At 39.9% G+C, this 21,793-nt stretch overlaps 1 protein-coding gene across 1 annotated transcript; it reads right to left on the bottom strand.

The window, feature by feature from the left end:
* Positions 1–203: 203 nt before the first annotated feature.
* oafa (OAF homolog a (Drosophila)) lies at positions 204–21,733 on the bottom strand. Its single transcript, XM_007549413.2, has 4 exons — positions 20,978–21,733; positions 4,145–4,279; positions 2,543–2,723; positions 204–2,080 (listed from the first exon to the last, which is right to left on the bottom strand). The coding sequence occupies exons 1-4, from the start codon at positions 21,206–21,208 to the stop codon at positions 1,806–1,808; spliced, it is 822 nt and encodes a 273-aa protein (XP_007549475.1). The 5' UTR covers positions 21,209–21,733; the 3' UTR covers positions 204–1,805.
* Between the last annotated feature and the right edge of the window lie 60 nt (positions 21,734–21,793).

Below are 21,793 nucleotides of genomic sequence, written 5' to 3'. Positions count from 1 at the left end.
AAAAAAAAAAAAAAAATTCTACTCTTACCACTATTTTCAGTGGTAGTTTTAACTGAAAATAGTAGATTGGATGAGTGAACATCAGCATTCACGTTTTAGATTTAGATCGGGACCATTCTAGATTATATCCACCTACCTCTTGTAAGCATTGCTGCTCTCCCTTAAGTATGCTGAAAATTATCCCAAACTCACACAATCTCTTATGCAGTGCAAAAAGACTTTATTGAAACAATTTATGCAAAACAGTTCTAAAAGATGCATTACCTAAATTGCTTCATTTACTGTTGAGGACTATTTACAACAATTCAACAACCTCTCTCATACAAAAATATGTTTAACAACTTAATCTACAATTACATTGCAAAAACATCAGTGGAAATGTTAAGGCACTTGATTATCACAAAAAGGCCACAATGACAAATGTTTCACTTATTTGGTTCTTTAGTTAGCAGGAGATGCCAACAAGAAAATTAAAAAATTAAATGTTCATATGGTAGCTGAAGACCATGGTGGAGGTAAGATGATTCAAAACCTTACTTCAACATATTTACTCTTGACAACAGACAGACACAGCTTAAGTTGGTCCCATGAGATCAAGAATGGCTTCTTGAATTATGCATGTAATGACCAAAAGATTTAAAATGTATAAATTAAACATGTAAGTGATGATTTCAACAGACAAACAAAAAAAAACCCAAAAAAAAACTATTTTATGGCAGTTGGAACCTGTATCTTCAACTACCAGAAGATGGCAGCAAAGATCGTAAAGTTTGTATAAAACGTACAGAGTAATTTCCTAGAAAAGGCAACTAAAGAAAGGCCCTTTTAAAAACAGTTTTTCTGCTAAATTAGTTTTATTTGGCACTTTTCCTAAGAGTGTGAGAAAAGGAATAGGCAAGAGCTGCCTATGTATCCTTAAACATACAAATGAGGTGGAACAGATGACTGATGTTGGAAAGGGATGTTGGAAAGAGAGAAACGTTGCACCTGCACGAGCAGTATGCAAAGCCCCAGGAGATATAAATGTTTTAAAATACTTGTTTTTGCTGAGGACTTGTTTAATCTGAGAAAAGGTGTGGAAAAAAATTACGAAAGCAATAAGACATCACACAAAGCCCTAGATGATTTTGTTTTACAACCCAAACAAAAATAAAGCCACTGTTGCCAAGGCATTTTTAGTGAACCTGCTTATTGTAACCTAAACAGGTGATTCAACTGGCCGTATATATTTAGATGTGTATTTTTTTTTCCACAGAGCTTTATCGTGAAGATAAATCTACTATCCTTATCGTCCTTCACCAAGACGGAAGACCATATTTTTGTCTTCCTCCATTGCGGAAACGTGAGACATAGATGCTCCTCTGCTGGTGTTTCATTCCTTGCAAATGCACCGTTTAGTTTTGTGCACATCGTAGCTTGTTTCAGAGGTCACTGTTGTTGTTGTTGTTGTTGTCTTGTGTTTTTCTCCCCAACAATTCTTCCAAAAAGAGGCACAGAAGTGGTAGTTTTTGGCAAAGTAACAATGAGGATATCAATAATGTGTCATTTATTCGTGACGGTTCAGCTACTTGTCCTTCTTTTGTTTGGCGTGACTTGGAACCTGAATAAATCTCCTCTCCCCTCCCCCTCCCCCCACCCCCTCCTCATCGTGTCCTAATACATAAAAGATTAATTTACTATCTTTCTGTCAAAGGTCCGATATTGCCACGTATAGAACTGGTGGACAAACACTGGCTTAAGAACAATTATTTCTTTCCTCCATTTATAACTTCCCAGAGAGAAAAAAAAAAAAAAAAAAAAGAACACTAGGTCTCCTCGTCCCACAGGCAGAGCTGTTTCTGGGGGACGTAGTAGGCGAAATGGTAGCCCTTGCTGCAGCTCCTGATGCCGCACTTGTATGTGGTCCCTTTGGCCGTGCCGTCCCGGCTGCGGCAGTACTTCAACAGACACGGGTACCACTCCAGGCGGAGGCCGTACGTGCAGAGACACGGCTGCCACAAGTCTTTAGTAGAATGACAGGCCTGAAAGCTGGGCGCCTCCGTCGTCTGAGGCAGGACCTCAAATATTGAGCCGTCCACTCCTGCAACACAAAGGCAAAATCTTGTCAACAAGAGCCAAAACAAAAGCATGCCATCACACTGGTGTCTGGAGCAATCTTCTTATTTCACTCAATTAAATTCTGTAGAGGGAAAACAAAGTGTGTGTTTTGTTTTTTTTTTTTCTTTTAAAGAGGGCAGATGGTAGGCTAAGAGAGGAGCTTTGTCATGTTAAACAGACGCTTATGTGGTTCCCTCTGGATATGATGGTGCTTGTTGAACCATGACCATCAGGAGTGTTTTCTTTCAAACGTAGCTGTCGGTGAACAAAAAGTGCTGTCATACTGATTCTCTCCAGCCTCGACAGTCGGGCTTTATTGCCGTCACAAACCCAAATCTGACCTCAAATAGACAACATAAATACGCATAAACAACATAAATAATGTTTCCAGATATGCAAAGACAAAGTAGAATGACATGAATGCTTACACGACAGATCTGATTACCTTTCTGCAGCCAGTATTTCACATCTGCCTCCCTGGTGTAAATGGCCTCATGAGCTTCGCTGCACATGTTGTGGATGTGGGAGCTGAGCTGCCAGGCCCGGCTGAGGTTCACAGCGGCGCTCATCGTCAGCTGCTCAAGCCCTTTTCGCTCCTCTGCCAGGCGAATGACATGAGGATTTTTCTAAAGCGAAACAAATGATTAGATTCGTAGAAACTCAATGTATGGTGAGATGCAACAGGTGCACAGAGATGGAAAAAAAACAAACAAAAACAAAACAAAAACAAGCCTGTTGAGTTTGGTTAATTGTGTGTGTTTTTTATGATTCCCCCAAAAGCTTTTTTTTTTTTGAGGGACTAGAAGGGAAGCTTAGAAGTTTATTATGCTTTATGGTAAGCTCCTAAATCGTCAAATGGTTAAAATTTGACACATCACTGTTTTGGAGAGAAAAAAAATTCCTATACAATGCAACATTGTTTATGGTCTCTCTCAAATTACGGTGAAGTCTACTTACAGGGTTTCTACTTAATTTTCAGAAACAAGTTTCCAGGAATAACTTTCCAGTGTTTAAACTCCTTCAAATTTAGCTAAATATTTCTAGCAAATGTTTCTACAGCACCCAGGTACTGCATATTCAATTTGAAAAAACAAACAAACAAACAAACAAACAAAACAACAACAACAACAACAAAAAACAAGGGGGAACAAAGGAATGAAGGAAGAAGAGCTTGTAGGTGCAAAACTAAAAGAAAACAACAAAGGAAGGAGGACACAAGGAAGCAAAGAAGGTCAGAATAAATGAAGGGAGGAGACAAGGAAGCAAAGAAGAAAAGAACAAAAGGGAATAAAGAAAACGAGGAGACAAGGGGGTGAGATGAGATCCAAGGAATGAAGGACAGAGGTAAGGAAAGGACTATTGATAAAATGATGACAATGAAGGAAGCAAAGAAGACAAAAAGGACACAAAAAAGGAAACAAAAGAACACAAGACATAAAGGACAACAGAAGGAAGTAAAAAGAAGGATGAATACAAGGTAGCACACAAGGAAGGAAGTGAGGACACGAGGCTGTATACCTGGAATAAAAGAAAAGAACGACTCATAAATCAAAAGGAAAGACAATACTCAAAGGGAGACAGCAGACAGTTTGAAGATACAAATATTTGCCATTTTCTCATCTGTTTTTTTCAGACCTGAAGAACAATGAAATCTACTTTTCCAGACGGAGTAGGAGCCTTGCGTTTGCCAAAGGCATAAAAATCTACAACTGAGAATGATTCTGAGTGGTTTCTTCTCCATGCTATAGGTTACACCTAGACACAGCTCTAGTTTGTCCAGTTAGGTGCTTTTTCTGTCCAAATAATTCGTTAAACATTACACAGAAAGTTCTGATCCATTGGAAGCAAAACTGTAATAGCTCTCCATAAAACAGCTTACGCAAGAGGAGAGGATGATCTGCATGTGTTTTTTATTTCCACTAGTTTGAAAGAGGATAAAAGCTGACAAACTGTGTAAATTAACGGCTTCGCCCGAGGCGTCTTCCTCTTGCTTTATTAAATGTGAGCCGGCTCACAGGACGGCTACTGTAGATCCGGTGCGTCATACCTGTCTGAGTCGCGCCATGGACTCACTGGGGATGATTTCATTGCGGCCGAGGCGTGAGATGAAGCACAGCGCCTGGTACTGGTTCTGCCCTCTCTCCAGCTCGCCCAGGATCAGCGCTCGGAAGATCTTCACTTCCTGCAAGAGGCCGGGGAGGATGAACGCATAAACAGACGACTCCTGCAGGACGCTGCAATGAGTTGCTGTTTATACGTGCAGCCCGTTCAGATTGCAGCTAATATTCTTTTCCACTGCTGCACTTTTCCAGACACTCGAAAGCATTTCAATGTGTGGAGTTCAAAGATGTTCAAACAACCGTCTGACTAAAGTACAGAGGAGTTTATGTTCACTGTGCCAGTAAAGCCTCATCTGACAGTTTGTTGATACTTTTATTGTGCGTAGGCCTTCCCAGCGCTGCTACAGTGGCACTCTGGCTATTTGCAGTGTCAAATTAAAGTTGCTGCACAAAGTTCTCTTAAAAAAAAAGGAAAAAAAAAAAAAAAACGGGGAGGGGGAGGGGGATATTTCCTTGGTATTTTATTTGGAACTAAATCTGTAGTAAAATGCAGATAGCAGGAGCACAAAATACATTTTTAAAAAGTGCTGCTTTTGGCATGTCTGTGACAGATCTGGCACCAAACCAGAGGCCATAAAGAGTCCTGACGGGGAGGGGCGTCCAAAGCATGATGGGAAGCTGAGAGAGCAGAGCAGAAGACCTGTCTTTCTATTCATCAGACACCCCACTCCCTCCTCCCTGAAGCGCCGCAGCGCAGTCCCAAACACCCCTCCTCCACTTTTCACACACCGCTCTGAAGCGAGTGAGTCGCTGCAGAGTAGTAGAAATAGATAAACATTCATGGATGACCCAGCAGAGTTCTCCTTAAACTCTTTGGTCTTCCCCTTCTGAATTGGGGGTTGGGGGGAGTGAGTGACCACAAAGCAACACATCCTGCCTCACAAGTGTTTTTTTTTGTTGTTTTTTTTTGCTATGCAGATTTTGACAGAAAACTTCGCACGGCCACCGGTTGCTCAGTCCGAGAGACGCTTTTGCCTGTGAACGGATCTCCTGGCAGGCGTACAGTACAAGCAGGGGTATTTATTACACAAGACAATCATGCAGTACCATTTGACCTTTGGAAAAAAAAAAAAAAAAACTGAGCAAATATTGATTACATCTCTGTAAGCTGGCCTGGAGACCACAGAGAACCGCAAGAACACAGACAGAGGAAATTAGAAACCTCAGCTCTTTCCATGCGGAGATAATAATAAGACAAAAGCTGAAATGATTAAAGAGGACGTCAAGACTGGAGGAGCCTCGCATATATCACAGCGCGATATAAGGGAGAAGGGTGTACAATGCTCACACAGGGGACGAGCAAGTTTCATCATATGTGGGGGGAACGCAGAGGCCGCAACGTTGGAGACCTCCCATATTGCAGACACATGGGGCTGAACTGCCACGCTGTTTTGAGTAGGCAGAGTGAGAAATGTTCTATTTGCCCCAGGGTTTTCTGGGTAATTACAGAGAAGCGGGCCAAAGATACCGCTGTAGAACCGACTCCGTGCTTAAGTTTAGTATACGAGATCTCCTCCTACACTTTGATGTTCTGTGTACTGATTAATGATTGCCTACTTGTGCAAGGAAACAATGGTGCCGACTGTGGCCAAATCACCCCCGGACAATAAAAAAAAAAGAAAAAAAAAGGATGTCAAGGTAGAAGCATGGCATTTGGCAACACTTGATTTATTCTTGAACTCCGGGCAGGAAAAAAAAAAAAAGTACTGCTGTTGTACCTGTTTGCCAGATACAAATATACAGCAGAGGAACAGATGTAGTAAAGCAGGGAACAAGCAGAGCCAGCTACACTGGTGCAGTTGAAAGGTAGAGGGCGCGTTATGTGGTGCTTGTTTAGCTCTAACTAGCTAGAGTGTGGCAATGATTAGGTGTTCAATAGAAGCCTTTGGTTTACTCCAGTACACCCCAGGTGATGTCACTTCCTGGAGGTCTCTGCAGAGAAACTGACAAAAACGAATACATACTGGCTCTTACTTTTGCGTGTGTGTGTGTGTGAGAGAGAGAGAGAGACAGAGAGAGAGAGAGAAGACAGAAAAGGTGCCAAACAATTTAATTTGTTTCTACAATAATAATCTCTGCTTGATGTAGGATTTCAGCTGACCCACAGAGAAGTTTCATTTCTGTTTCCAAGGTCTTATTGGTTGATCGGTGTCAAATAGTCGCGAACCAGTATGTCAATCATGTCAACATCAGATCACTACAGATCTGCCTTTAAATTGTCTGGTGAAAGGAATCAGACCATTTTGAACATGACCCACCTTGATCGGTGACCAACTGGTCAAAAATCCTTTTAGTCTAGAAATTCACCATATCCGCGTCAACCAGTTTAGCTACATTGAATTAAAATGCTCACACTGCATTATGTAAGTGCTGCAGCTGCTCTCTCACAAATATGGAGTGACAATGCCCCTGCTGCCAATATAAACAATGAAACTGGCTGATGGCAGTAAGCATACAAATGAGTTAGTTATAATAGTTATTAAAGCAAAAGCAAGATCATTTAAAATTGCTGCGAAGCTTGTACCAAAGAAAACCTGCTATTTCTAAGCCTCTGAACAAACTAAAAACATAAAAACCTGAAAGGAGAAACTGCATTTATTAGAAATTAAGAGGTTTTGAATGTAAATTGTTGCATAAGTTGGGTGAAGTTGTAACTGGTGAACCTTGTCTTTTCATTTGCAAGCTGTAGAGTGAAAAACAAGTCAAAAAGCAATTTGTCTGGTCTTTCCAAAAGAATATTAAGACGTCAAATAGATTGTATCATAGTTTACAACAACATGTCTGCACAAAGCCAAGTATCAAGGTAGCCTTCAAAAACGTGCAGGAGTTTTTTCAGAGAACCTTGTTAGAACTCCAATGCTCGGCTAAAGCACAGGCTTGGAAGGAAAAAAGAAAAGCACTGACATGTTACAGACTCATTAATATGAATAAAACTAAAGCAAAACGTAGGAATGAAGAGGACAGCAGCAAATTCTGCTTTCATTAGGAGACTGGGCAGTAGGAAGGTGTTATTCTATATATGTGAAATAAACGGTCATCAGGAAGTGTGGGTGTCAAAATAAAAACAGATGTATTGGAACTTTCCAGATCTGCAGCTCTCACGGCAAAGGAGAAGCATCATTAATGATGTTACTGAAGCAATTGCTGCTGAACATCAATCTGAAGAGGGCTATTAGGTCATTTCCATGCAACATTAAGTCCATTATTCTATGGTGAGAAAGGATTTGCACAAGTGGAAAATATTTAAGACGGCTGCCAAACTTCCAAGGGATGGACATCCAAAAACAGTTGTTTTTTAATCTGAACAGGCAGTTCCTTTATTTTAGGATGCTGAGAAGGCCAGATTATTTTCTCGTATTATTTCTTCCAGATATACAAAACCTTGTTGGTTTCTTTCCATGTAAACTACAACTGATGTGCCTTCATGCCTTTTTTCATGAATGAACAGCACTTACTGACTATGGTTCCCATAAGTATTGATGAGTACAACCTTACGTCATCTAACATAGCAAAGCAACAGTTTACAGCTCTCCAAAAGTGTTGCCATACAGCAACTGAAATGAGATTAAACAATCAGAACTACCACTGCTCTTTATGTTGAAGGTAGCCATATTGAATACTGAGAAAATTCAAACAAGTCCAAACTAAAATTCTGACTTGAGGAAGAAATTGGGTTGATTACTCCAACTTGGTTAAATACCTTTCAAAATACATAATAAGTTAATGTATAACGTGATAATGATCATCATATCAGACAGAAGAGAACGATATTACTTGTTATATTGAACAAGGACTAATTTTATTGACCGTTTAAAGCCAACTTGTATTTTTGCTAGTAAAATGAACATGTTTACATTGGAAATAAGGAACAAACAGATCTCAGTTAGCTTTGTTTCCATACCTAAAAACACTAAATAACTGCAGCTGTTGTTACAGGTATGCAACTTTGTGCACTAGCGCCGCTTTGTGGAAACAGTCTAACATTACAACCAGGTGCTGGTAAAAACAAGATGTAAAAAGTACAATGTTTTTTCTTTCATAGTAATTTGATAATTACTATTCAAATTGTAGAGTGGAACCTAAACACTCTGCAATTTAAATATCCCAACATTGTCTTTAAATACAAAGGCAGGATACCTAATATTTGAATGATATGCGTCCAGATTTTGTTTGAAAAAGATTTTTTTTTTTTACCGCTTCACAAAATGTATCTTTCCAGCTAAACTTTTTAAAAGATCTTGCTGGTTAATGACATAAAATGAGATGAAAACTAAACTTCTTAAGCTGACCCCTTGTGGGAAGATCAAGTAACATTTAGCACACATGATGTAATGTTGGTAATCCAGGCATAGAAATCCTATTAAGCCCTTTATTTAACACTCAGTGTTAACTGTTCACTGAATGATGCATTGTTGCAATAAAAACAAACCATCGCTGATTTTCTAACAGTGCAGCTGGAATAATAGTATGCAGTGGCATTAAGTGTTTGCTTAGACAAAAAACTCTGACGTCCACCTGAAAATCGCCAGTTAGATGTGAAAACATCCTTGTTTCTGCAGGCACACTTAAAATATATACACAAGAGTGTATATAACACAACTGTGATGTTAAGGAATATTATATGCTACAAGGCAGGCAACAACAAAAACACCTGCAGAAAGCAAATACACAACTAAGAACTGGCAGGTGATCAAAACCCATTTAATTTTCAGCTTGACCAGCCAACCAGCGAACAAATCAGCGAACGGCCCATGCCTAAGCATGAACGGGTGCTAACAACAACTGAATTCAGTGTGGGAGATGGTAGAGAGGAGTTTAAAAATGAAGACAAGAGCTAGAAGGAGAACAAATGTTGATGGAGGCATGTCTGCTGTTCATCCAACCGAACACTTAATGTAAACAGGGACCTTCTGAATCCAACGTGCTTGAGGTGTACTGCAATCCCACGCTAACAGAGATGTGTGTGCAATGTTGGGAAAAGTACAAAAAAAAAAAAAAAGTATCACCCCAATCATGGATAGACTAATAAGCAGCATGAATGTGCACCATAATGTTCTGGATTTTAAATCCAGACAGAAGCAAATGTCTCAGACCAATTCTTAAATGCAAGCCAAGAGGTGGTAATAAGAGGACTGAAGGTGGCTGTTTCCACATTAAGTATGGGATGCCAGAGATGCCACAAATATGTGTACATTGTTTTGGGTTAGGGACCCAATACAGAATGCAGCAGGCTGGAGAGCAACCACAATGTCTTTGCTGAAGTTGTAATTGAAGTGTTTTTTTTTCCCCTTTAAAACATAAAATAAAAAACAAAAAATATAACATGTTTTAGTTTTTCTGTGATTTTTGTCTTTTTATTTAGGTAAATTTATGTTACCTAAATAATCCTTACATGTTATGTTTTAAGTTCAATTACACTTTAATGCTAAAAATTGTTTTATTTGTCCAGATGCAAATTTGAAAAAAATCAAATTGCCTGTTTTAAGTTAACAATTATTTATTCAAATGAAAGAAAAATAGCAACAACCTCTAACTTCATTTCCACATTTAAGCTTATACAGAGAATGATGACTCAAAGCTAAAAAGCGAGCTAATGCTCAATGTTATCTTAACAATGTTTTTGTGCTCACTAAATTCTGGTTTAGTCTTCTGTCCAACTTGACTCGGCGAACGCACTCATAGCAGCCAAAGCCCAGAGTGAGCTGCAGTAAGTGGTAAAAATATGGAATAAACTATAAGAGTGGGAGAAGGAGAGTGCACTTAAAGAATGGATTCGACCTCAAATGGGAGATGTTTCAAAGGAATCCAGCAGATTTTGCAAATGTGAAATACTTGCTCACCGCTGCAATTTAATTCAACATGCCAAAACTGAGAAGGACAACAAAATCTGTGCGCAGTCTCTTCCGTGAAGCTAACAAACATGAATCTCAATGCCACAAAGCACACCAAGACAAAACAAAAAGAAATGAGCTAAAGCTTGCCATCTACATAACCTTTGCTACTCCTCAATCGGTGCTGTGGACCCTCTTGGAGAACTCACCCGATCCACTTCGACTGAGTAGTAAGGTCAAAATGCACTGCATTAATAAATCATGCATTTGCCCCTCACATGTTCAAAGACGTCATGCGATATTGGAGATGCTCGCTATTCCCTTGTAATCAATGAAAGAACAGATATTACAGCTGTTCACGTATACTCCTTGAATGGGATAAACTGAAGCTTCACTTTCTGCGAAGCAAAGATCAGCAAAGATGTTATGATGCTGAAATCCTGCACCAGGCGTAGAGCGGTCCAACGGACAAGCTAACATTCTAGCTAACATTCAGATTTGGAAATCTATGAAATCTGTGTGTTCGGTCCAACTGTCAGTCTGTCACAAACAAAACAGCAGCACATTCCTGTTTCTGAAACTTTAGTCTGGAAATCCTGCAGCTCTTGACACACAGCATCAGGCCGTTACATACCATCCATTGACAAACAAGGAGGACACCCAAGCAGAGGCATTTTGGTTTGAAGTGCTCAGTTACAAAGACAGCAGTGGAGAGCAGGCTTTCCGCGAATCTGCCCTATTTTATCCGTTTTTCCTTGAAGTGCTGAGGTAGAACACGTTTTCGCACAAATAAACCTGATCAAGTCCAAACGGATGAGCAGAATGGGAGAGGACACACTCAGCTGCATATGCCACATAAAATATGGACTGAGGAGGCAAAGTTTGTGCTGCAATGACTTCATTCCAAGCAAGGAGACGTTTGAATGCCTTAAACTTCACAATCTGTGGGAGGAACAGCTGGAAGCACAGGCAGACGCAAATGAAAACAGTACTGATGGACTGCAGATCAGGTGACAGCTGTTTTTACATCTTTTTGACCTGTAATAGACCTGATGGTAATTTTTTTCTTTCTGTGATTTCTGTTACAGAGGAACAGATCTGATGGGGAAGCAAGAAAAACACTGAAAGAAGATGGTTTTACAGTGTCTTGTTTTTGTTGACTGTGTTTACTGTTGTTTGCTGCTGCATATGGAAAATGCACATTTGTTTTGGATCAGTTTAAAAATTTGTTATTCAAAGAATTCAACATTTTGCTTATCATTATTTTGCTGTTGTTTATGTAGAATAGAATAAACTTTATTGATCCCCGAGGCGAAATTGCTTATTTGTTGGCAAACTACGCCATCCAAACTGTTAAATACTAGTAAATACAAATATAACCATGAGCGATACAAAATTAGTAAAAATCAAAAATGTATATGTGTGATATTTTAAGTAATTTAATTAGGACCTAAATATAAACAAATAAGATAACAAGAATGTACAATATCAGCTTCAAAGTTAGCAAAAATGCTAAAGTGCTAAACAAAAAAACATTTGCTATGTTAATAATGTATTTTGGCTCATTGGATTTTTTTTAATTATTATTTTGTTAATATTTACTGTAAAGAGCAGCATCAGCACTAATTTTCAGATAGTTTTGAAGTTCCCTTCCTCTTTGTTTTTCTAGCAAACAAAAATAAATGTCAAGATACTTAAAACAAATCTAAAAGTAAGCATTACTCTGAATGAATTACAATTTGCAAATGAATTGTTTAAGACTTGAAATTTAAAAGTTCATGACTTTGACACAACTCAAGACTTGTTTGGACTAAACTTGGGTGACAAAATTTACAAAGCTTGAAAATTAGAAATGAACACAAAGACAGATGCAGTTAAAACTGCCTTGAAGGGTTAAAAAGAGACCCTCAAGTTTTCAAGAAAAATGCAAAAATGCTAATATTTTGTACACTATTTACAGTGTGTAAGCCTCACATTATATAGAGGAGTAATTTAGTGTACATTTTGCTTCCTGCTTTATGTGAAAGCAACCTGTATGTTGCTTTTACTCACCAAATACATTTTTGAATGTGATTTAATTCGTGATTACATCAACACATATTATACTCACAATGTTTGAAGTAAAGCAAAGTAATCAGAATCACACTCTTCATCCTTTATGTTGTGGACAGATCACCCTCCACTCCCTCCTATAGTGTCAGCTGTGAGAACATATATCCAGCAGAAAATCTCCAGCTGTAAAGTACATGTGTGAACAGCAACTGCAGGAAAAAAATATAACAGCCTGAATTGTCCACAATTTTTTTGAAGCATGCCCAGTGTAGTGTAAAATAAAATAAAAAAAGCCTTATGAGGGGAATCATGTTTCTATGAGCAAACAGAGAAGATAATCACATATCCTGCAAAAAACCTGCTTTGCCTCAAGTGCAGCAACTTTTGGATCAAATACATCAAACTGACAGAGGGAATAAAAAAAACAGCCATGAACTGGAAAATTAAAAGCACTCAATAAGCATTTACAATGTGCCCTACATTGGGTAAAAGACTCACCCATCAATTACTGTATTTCCTTTAACCTAAAAAAAAAAAAAAAAAAAAAAAAAAGAAAAAAAAAAATTCAAGGCTTCCAGACATAATTTAGAGAAAATCACCAGGTATGGACATAAGAATCAGAAATGTTTAGCATGTCTTTAAAAAAAAGTGACGCAATCCCATAATTAAGAGGATGGCATAGCTGTGATTCCTTTTCCCCCCAACTGGTGCAGCGTGAATGTCAGCACAGCTATAAATAATCCACATAAGTACAGATTTTGTAACTTTGCTCACTTGCACCATGAGTTTTAGTGCATTTGCAGACAAACTACCGCTGGATACCAGCCAAACACAAGTCTGTATTTATGCACCCTTGCAAGTGGGACATACTAAGAACTGTTCCACAGCAGAGAGAGAGAGAGAGAGGGAGAGAGGAAAGCTTGTTTCAATGGTAGCTACCTTCAGTGGGCCAGATTATTTAAGGAGGTCCACAAAAGCCCATTCACGCACTAAAAGGGTTCCATTTACAGTGAAATTTCACTGCAAACTACCTAGCCAAACACAATCACGTCAAGAGAAAAACTGGCAAAGATTTGTACATATCTTTTTTGGGTGCTTAACTAAACACACAAGATGACACTCGAGTGCAAGAATGGTTATTCACATGTAGGCACAAAAAGCGTAGCGATTGCAGCCCGAGCGGAGGGGGTTCTTCCTGTTTTAAATCCCCTCTAACACCCTGGTGTGTTGATAAGGGCAGCTGAAAAGAACTGCTAGCCAGCCACACATTAATGAGTCATTTGAGATCAATGCGAGTCTGTGAAGGCATTCTAACCCTGGCTGAAATGATTTGTTGACTGACCTTTACACTTGAACTGTCATTGTATACGATACAGACTTTAGGCGCATTTGTCTTCTTTTTTTGCAAAAATGCAAGTGACGATTCGCCTTTTTTTTTTTGTTTTGAACACCAACTCCTCCAACGCCCCCGTGTTTTAGGAAAACAACGTGGATTTTTCCTTGTGTGGTGATAAGTAGGGTCTTTGCCTTGGAGTAAGAGAGGAGCCAGTCAAAAAGCACAGGTGTGGCCAGGGATTAAAGATCAGTTTGGGAGACGGAGTTGGAGACGAGCGCAGACAAAAGGAGCAGGAGGAAAAAACCGCTGAGCTAAGAAATGCTTGAGTTGAAGTTAATTACAGATGCTCCAAAGGAAGGAATGTGGAGTCACATTTAGGGCTGGTCACACCTGGCTGCCCCAAGAACGAACCAATTAGTAAACAGAGTCAGTGAATGGACAATCAAAACACCGGAGGCCGTGGAAAGAAAGGCGCGCCCTTTGGCTATTCTTCCAAAAAGAATGTTGCTGTGCTCTTAACATCAACTAAGAAAAACAATTATCACTGGCGTCAGACTTCTGTTTTTAGGACACACGAGCTTTACGAACTCTCTGTAGTCCGCCGCAGGAGAACTATGGATTCATTTGCACACAGTCTGGATGCAATTAACCAGGCAACCAAACAAAGTTTACGGAGACTTTTGTATTCAGGAAATTAGAGGAAGGCAAACAGTGAGTGCTAACAGGGAAGGAAATGAGGCAGATAGATAAGGGACAAACAGCAGAGATGGCTGCAGTGCTGTTTGACCTCAAAACGTTACTTCGCGTTTTTCATATCCAGATTCAGGACAAAAGATTCCAGTAATATTTATACTAAATGACAAACATTCAAAAGGAATTGGTCTAAACAGACAAAATAAATAAAAAAAACCCACACAATTATTGATGCATTACTGCAGACATTAACCAAAAGAGTCTTAAAAGCAAAACTGCTAAAATACAATTGTTTTTCTCACCTTTTGACAAATAAAAGGCAATAAGTGACTAACGTCCCAGACACCAGAAAGGACCAAAAACTGAATAGGCTGTCTACGTATTTGACACAAGGGGATGTTTGAGGATGATTCAGTTAAATCTGAGGTTTTGGCACCTTAACCCCTTTGTTTGCTTTTGTTGTTCCCGAGAGCATTTCTAAAACCTGAACGATTGTTTGAAAAGATTACAACTTTGTAAACTACAAGCCACAACTGCTTTCTCCTTGTCCTTTAATGGTTACTATCTTTGTCCTAGGTGGTAAGCCAAGTACTCAAGACCATCATTATACAGGACAACTTTGGAATTGCCTCTTGTTCCCCATCTTCCTTTGCAGCATTGTTAATGAACATCTGGCCTGCTGGTGGGAGGGAAACAAAGGATAAGGACACCAGCTGGAGCAAAAGGGCCATGAAAGGCCAGAGGGAGGGCAAATGGGACCAGCCGCAACACAAGAAGGTAGCTTGTAAAGACTCTGAGTCAGCAGGGAGTAAAAGGATGAAAAGGGCTTCGTTTCATCTGTAAAACATTCCACTTCATTCTCGCAATGTGACACAATGTGTGAGGAGATTAACTTCATTGTACATCGTAAAAAAAAAAATAATAATAATAAAAAAAATTACATTTTTATTGAATGGAAGGTACAAATAAGCTTCACTAAAGCGCCACAAAAAAGAAATGAGGTTCTCATCACTTACAAAGTATTATCAAGACGACCTAGCTAACGAGAAAACAGAGGCTAATGTTATGTTGATGTTAAGGATAACAATAAAAAAAAAACATTCAGGGGATGCTAACCAGATCTTCACAACATTGAAGACGTCCTCAAACACACACTTATTGTACCAGAACCTTTTGGGACAGTAATCCAAATGTTTACTGAAGGCTGCAGATATTCTAACCTCCAGGAAACCTTCTTCTCTAAAGGTTACTGACTTTGTAGCATCTAGGGAGCTTTTAAGGTTTTCTAAATGTTAGTTGTAAGTAGTCTTCAGGGAACATTTAAGAGTACATTCTCCCATTGCTACCAGCAGGTCACAGTGCCAGTGTCGAAACAAATCTCCGGGGAACATTTAAGGAATGTTCTCTTGAAGGTTCCCTAAATGTTAGGAAAGCTCTAATCTTCAGCGCGCCAATTAACCTTTACGTAATGCTCCCCGAAGATTCCACAGAGGTTAGTGTTTTTGCTGAGGATATCTTGTAAGATACTGATAATCTAATCAACATTGTGATTGCCAGAACAAATTTATTGCATGCCTTCATTCAAAGATTTGTTTCATTATAATGTGTTTTGCCCTATATTTAAAAAAAAGGGGCAGATATGTAAAACAAAAATGGACAAATCAAGATAATCCAATAAGCAATGCATGGAATTAAAAACTTTCCAGCACCCTTCCCCAAAACAGCACTTAGACATCAACTGTTTAAAAAGGATTTTAAAGCATGCGATTCATTGACCTGCATGTTTATAATACCAGGTAAACGTTGGATGGCCTTTTAGTGACTCGGTGATGATTCACAATCACTTCTTCTCAAGAGAAATGTTGGAAATTTCCCTTTGCACTATTGTATATGTGATTCAGAAGCATTTACTGGAACAGGTGACACTTCCCTGCAAGGACTTTAACAAGTTTGTGCAGGTGACAAAGTGAGACAATATTTCAGGCTTCAGCAAGAAACAAGGTGTGGCAAAAATGTACCGACTTGTGACTGACGTACACGACAAAAACATTTTATTTATGCCTCTCTTAAGCAATTTTTAAGTTGATGCATTCCCAAAGGATTTCCCGCACAGGAAATTAACTTTGCTTAGTAAAGGTCAAAGTCCAAGCTCAACAAAAAAACACCCCAACTGAAACAGAAATGAAACACAAACACCTGTGTATCAGTACAGTAAAAGCTAACAAACCTGCCTTTCCACTCGCAACATACGGTTTGCCATGAGGGTGTGTGGAGGATCTCCGATTCATTTAAGCAGAAACCTCTTTGTTCGGCATCGCTTTGTGCTTTGAAGATGCTCCAAAAGCACGTTACAGTGAATTGACCCGAGAGAAACAACTGTAACCGATAGACAAGCCACATTTTTAGGTCGTCAGGAATTGCAAATAAGTTCAACTACTCAAGCCCTCCTGCCACAGTACCATCATTTACAAAATCCAGGCCCGTTTAGCATGATAATGAGAGATGGTGTCAAGTGGCCTCCAGTCATCTGCTGGTCGCCTGACCCATCATCACTACAAAAGGTCATTCCTGCACCGTCTCCATTGATGTGGATTCACTTTCCACAAAACAAGGATAACATAAAGGAGTCTTTTAGAAACCCATGTCATGGGAAAGCCACAAAAATCACTATAACCTTACATTTTTAAATACTTTATTACATAACAGCCTGTTAGTAAAACACTAGCAGGCTCACCCAGACTAATAAAACTACGCAATTAATTGGGAGACAGAAATGTTTTATTTGTTGACGATTAAGAATCACTTTCAGTATGATTAAATGTTGAACTCGCTCTCTAGCTGAAGCATTACTGCGCTGCATACTTCATCTGGTTAAGTTAAGAAGTCAGAGATTAAGTCTTAGAACAATGGCAGGCCTTCAGAGATTGTGGTTGCAATTCAACTGGTATGGGTTCTTGATCCATTTTAGAACTTAAAATAAAAATGTTAGTGGTATAGCAGATCTATTCTATAAACGGAGATAAAAACAGCACAAAAGCCTAGTTTTGACTGCTAGTATAGTTCATGTTGTGCCCCCCCACCCCTTTTTTTTATAGCCCAGTAGATGTTTAAATGCTTAACAGATTGCTGTGAACTCTTCAGTTGTTAGCTTGCGAGCCAGAAGCAGAAAGTTTGGTACTTTCAGCGCAGTGGTTCCCAAAAAGGGAGAACAAGTTCAGAGCATAACAATAAACCCTTCTCCAGAAGACATAAAATCCTCTTCTTGTTGTATTCTGAATTCAGTCCAGGGACACCGACATCACAAATCACTTCAATTATTTCAATATTTTTACTTTGCATGGGCAGGATTACAGAATCAAGGTATACAAAAGTTAGTCTCAAGATGAACTCAGAACTCCGAAATACTTTATCCTCGAATCGAACGCGTTTCAGGTGGAAAAACAGGTATGATTTGGTTTTGTTCCTTTTGCTGATGGTTTAACTACAAGCTCCTTCCTTCATGACTTGGAAATGCAAATTCGAACCTCTGAAAGCGAAACCTTCTTCGACAACATGTGCCGATTTGTCAACATTATAAAAGACGCGATTGATGAAACACCGAGTTCAGCCCCAGACAAAAACGGCGTGTCTTCTTCTGACAAATCAAAGAACTGGCCAAGGTTGGCACAAGTTTTTTCTTATTTTTTATTTTATTTTTTTGTGCCAGTGTGTGTTTGGAGGGGTAGAAACAGACAGAACTTCAACACTGGAGCCATTTTAATAGGAAAAATCATTGAGTCATCAAGTCTTTGCAGTCCCTCACAATCCTGGATTGATTAAACCAATCACTTGGTAATAGACGTAGAACTACATTGGTACAAGCTGGTTTGACATCTGGAGATATAAAACCAATCCATGAAATATGCAAGACATTTCCCTTAGATTAATCTGCGAGACGTGGTTTATGTTCAGCAGAAGGTCTTGCACCATCTAAGGCCATAAATGGTGTCAGTTACAGAAGGGGGGAAAAGAAAAACGCAGATGTGAAGTGAACTGGCAGAAAGCTGTTCAATCAGAAACACGCTTTCTCTTCTGCTGACAAATAAACGTAGCATCAACATCATGACGTTGGCGACCTTTGGAGTTGGTCATTTGAACGTGACAAAGGTAAACAGCTCGATTTTTCCGCAGAATAAGCGACATGTCATCATGTTATTGATGGAATGGTCTTATTTAAAGAGTTCCTGTGCGGTTTTAAGTTGAAACACAGCGATATCCATTTGCTGTGCTTGACTCAAAACTGACTCAGAAACATTGTGCGCTAGCTAAACCACATCATCTTTTCCATATGTCCGCATGCCTTCAGAACAGACACGGTGTTCCAGGAGTACAGCTGATCCTGTGGGGGAGATTGTTGCATAGATAAAGCTCCCTTTCAGATTCAGCAGACCTCTCTAGCATTTAATGTCTATAACATTTACTGCTTCCCCCCAACCCCCTTGTCTTGAAGTCTTAGGAAAGAACACAACGAAGAAGGAGGATTTCATTTGTAAATGATCCTGATGTTACTCCACATAACCAGTAAATATTTTCTACATGCCTTCAAGTAGTAAATTAACCAGTTCATCTTATCCCTGACAGACTGACAGCAGAGCACCGTACTGACTCTGGTTGACATTCCTGTGAAGATGCACGGATCACGTTCATCCCAACTGTATACTTATGGAAGCTGGAATTGGCAGCTTGTCTGACTTTGCATAAATCTTTGAGATACTGGACAAGAGCTGAATGGAAACCACATGCAGCAGCAGAGAGGGAAGAGAAGACAGAAAAGGGAGGGAGAGAAGACGGCCGACTCTCCAACTGGAAAAGATAAATCAACCAGCGGAAAAGCAAAGTGATCTAAGAACGTTTTATTGGCTTCATTCAAATAAGCATGACCACATGGATGCGGAAGTACGGGCGCAGGCACACGGCCATGCAGCAGGCAGGGAAACACTCCTGGTTTGCCGATAAATAACCTACACGTCCGTCTCTTGGCTGCTTTGGCACCAACGATTTGAGATGACGGCCTCCTCTCTTTCAACTCTAAATTAGCTGTTTTGGTTAGCGAAGCAGACATGCAGATCAAAAAGGTCAGACATGCCCACCTAATCCCGGCAAATCTCCCCCCTTCACATCTCGCCAGCTTCTGTGTGACAACCATAACAGACGCATGCCTTTCCAGCTTTCCGAGCCCTCCTCAGATTTTTATGCGTCTCTTTGTGCTCTTCGTCCAAGATGAAACATAACCCCCCAAAAACGCTTCAGCGCTGACCGGGGTGAAGACGCTCAATGAGCTCATCTACTTTCAGAAGAATGGTAAACGTGGCCATTTATAATCTCCTCTTTGACTGGAGACGTGGGCTGCTGAGGTTTCTGTGGGCGTCCACATCTGGGGAGCAACATCTGTCCTGGTTTCTGCTGAAACTCGCGCTTTGATGGAGATGGATGAATGAAACTTTCTGACAGAGCTTAGACATGGTTTTACAGTAAATTCTCCAAGGGGCGGGTTTTGCGCTTTGGGGAGATTTCTGCAAAGCCGTAGATTTGTGACTCGTCATGCATGCTTTGGGGTAATGATTTAGCCGAAACCAAAACCCTGTAGCGATGGCAGATTTCTTTGAAAAAGAACGGAAAGACAAGATAATAGGATGTCAAGGAAAGCTAAGAGGGGTTTCTGATTATCTGCCTTCTGCATGGTCCGACATGAGATTCTCATGGTTTATATTGTATTAACTCAATTTGGATAATATTAACTCACAAGACAGGACCAACGCCCTCTAAATTATTGGTTGCTTAGTTAAGTGTATTACTCCATTTTTTTTTTTATTGTTCTGCTGTTTAAAATAATAACACAAGTTTGATGTGATCTAATTACATGTAGTACAAATTCCTCAGTTAGTCATTTCACTTCAGGACTAAGTGGAAAGTCACAAAATAGAAGCCAACATAAACGATACTTGTCAAGTGCAGTGCATGGCCATGTTTTCATTCAGCGCTTACAACAACAGGTGAGTTTTGAGACAAATCCAGTAGGTACGCTACAATAAGGTGATATAAACTCTCATAAGTGCCTCAAAAATATTCTGTATGTTTTACAAGTGTGGCACCCATACTGGATGCTCAGTTGGGAGCTGTCAAACCACCTTTGACTTTTCCTGTTGAAATTCCGATTTTAGTTTAAAAAAAAAAAAATCACATTTCCATGTTTAAAATGGAAATGTGATGAAGGCATGCAAGTAACTGCATGCCTTCAGTGTCCATGTTTGTTCCATGGATGTGTTTTCTTTTCAACATTCTTCATTTTAGTAAGCAAGGGAAAGGTGAAAGTTCATTCAGCCAGCTAACAAACAGTGTGCAGCAACACGTGGGGAAGGAGCAGCAATACATCGCTTTGTTCTTCGCAAAGCCAGGTAAAATTATCACTTCTGCCTGTTCTTTGGGATACCAATAAATGGTCTTCAAACTATAAGGCATGCACAATAAAATGAAAACACACATCAGCCCATTTCCTAAAACTAATAATAAGTCTAAAGAGGGGCCTTGATTAGATTTTGATCTGAAGGGGAAGTTATAAGGTTGTTAATAGGTTCTGTATTAAGTAAAGTGAAAGCTGCCATCTTTACTAGGTGATGGGGTAAGCAGGAAAAGTTTTACAAACTTTAATGAAAACTAATGGCTAAAAATGTTTGTTAGTGAGAAAATGATTACAGTACACAATATTAAACAAAAGCCATGTTTCAATATATGACTGAGCACCCAGAACATTGACCTGTCATAAACCAACAGGAATTTATGGCATTAATAAAATATTCACCTCCTCTCACCTGTTTAAAGTCTGCTACAAAAGTGATGAGGGTTCCGTCTCCTTGCTTAAATTCCAGCGATATCGAGTCTCTCTCACTGTCCGCCTCCAAAATCTCCTCGGTCACCAACCCGTCTGAGAGCCGGACCCGAACCCGAAGCTCCGACCCGAGTCCCACGGCGACCATCAGCACCAGGGTGCAAAGGCGAGCCAGCGTCCGAACGGAAGGCGCAGAGGTGCAACCCGCAAACATCCCCAAAGACGCAAAACCGAACCGGACGGAGCGAATAATCGTGGCGAAACCTGAAGGTCCGAGTTCATATCCTCCAACTGTCTCCCACACTTCTCTCCTCCTCCACCTCCTTTTGCGCTAAGTTTTCCCCCTCATTTCCAAAGCTAGGGGAGGCTGGAGGTTTTGTGGGTCACTGCTCCATATGGTGCCGTTGTGTGCCGATACTTTCCAGAAGTGTGAGCACAGTCATGGATATCAGAGCCGCTGAGTAAAATCTCCGCTTCTCACTGCTGGTAGCCTCCTTCCATTGAAAAAAGTTGCTCGCCGCTCCGGTGTTGTTGAGATCATGCGCAGTTCACTCCTCCTCCGACAAAACTCTACAACGGTCCCACGTTGCTTCACACTCTGCTTTGTGTTGATACCTTTTCTCGCCTTTTCCCCCCTCCTTCTGAAATGTATGCAGTTCCGTCACTTCCTGCCCGTAGGTATCCCACTGCTCGTCAACCCTCGAAACTTTCTGCGGTGCGTGTGTGTGTGTGTGTGTGTGTGTGAGTGAGAGGTGTTGGTAGTAAACTCTTAAAGTCATACCAACCTCTCAAAACTCTG

Source organism: Poecilia formosa, unplaced genomic scaffold (genome assembly GCF_000485575.1).
Source record: "Poecilia formosa unplaced genomic scaffold, Poecilia_formosa-5.1.2 Scaffold31, whole genome shotgun sequence".
In the NCBI taxonomy this organism is placed as follows: domain Eukaryota; kingdom Metazoa; phylum Chordata; class Actinopteri; order Cyprinodontiformes; family Poeciliidae; genus Poecilia; species Poecilia formosa.
The sequence above is the reverse complement of the archived record's forward strand: the minus strand, read 5'-3'. Positions and strand labels throughout refer to the sequence as shown.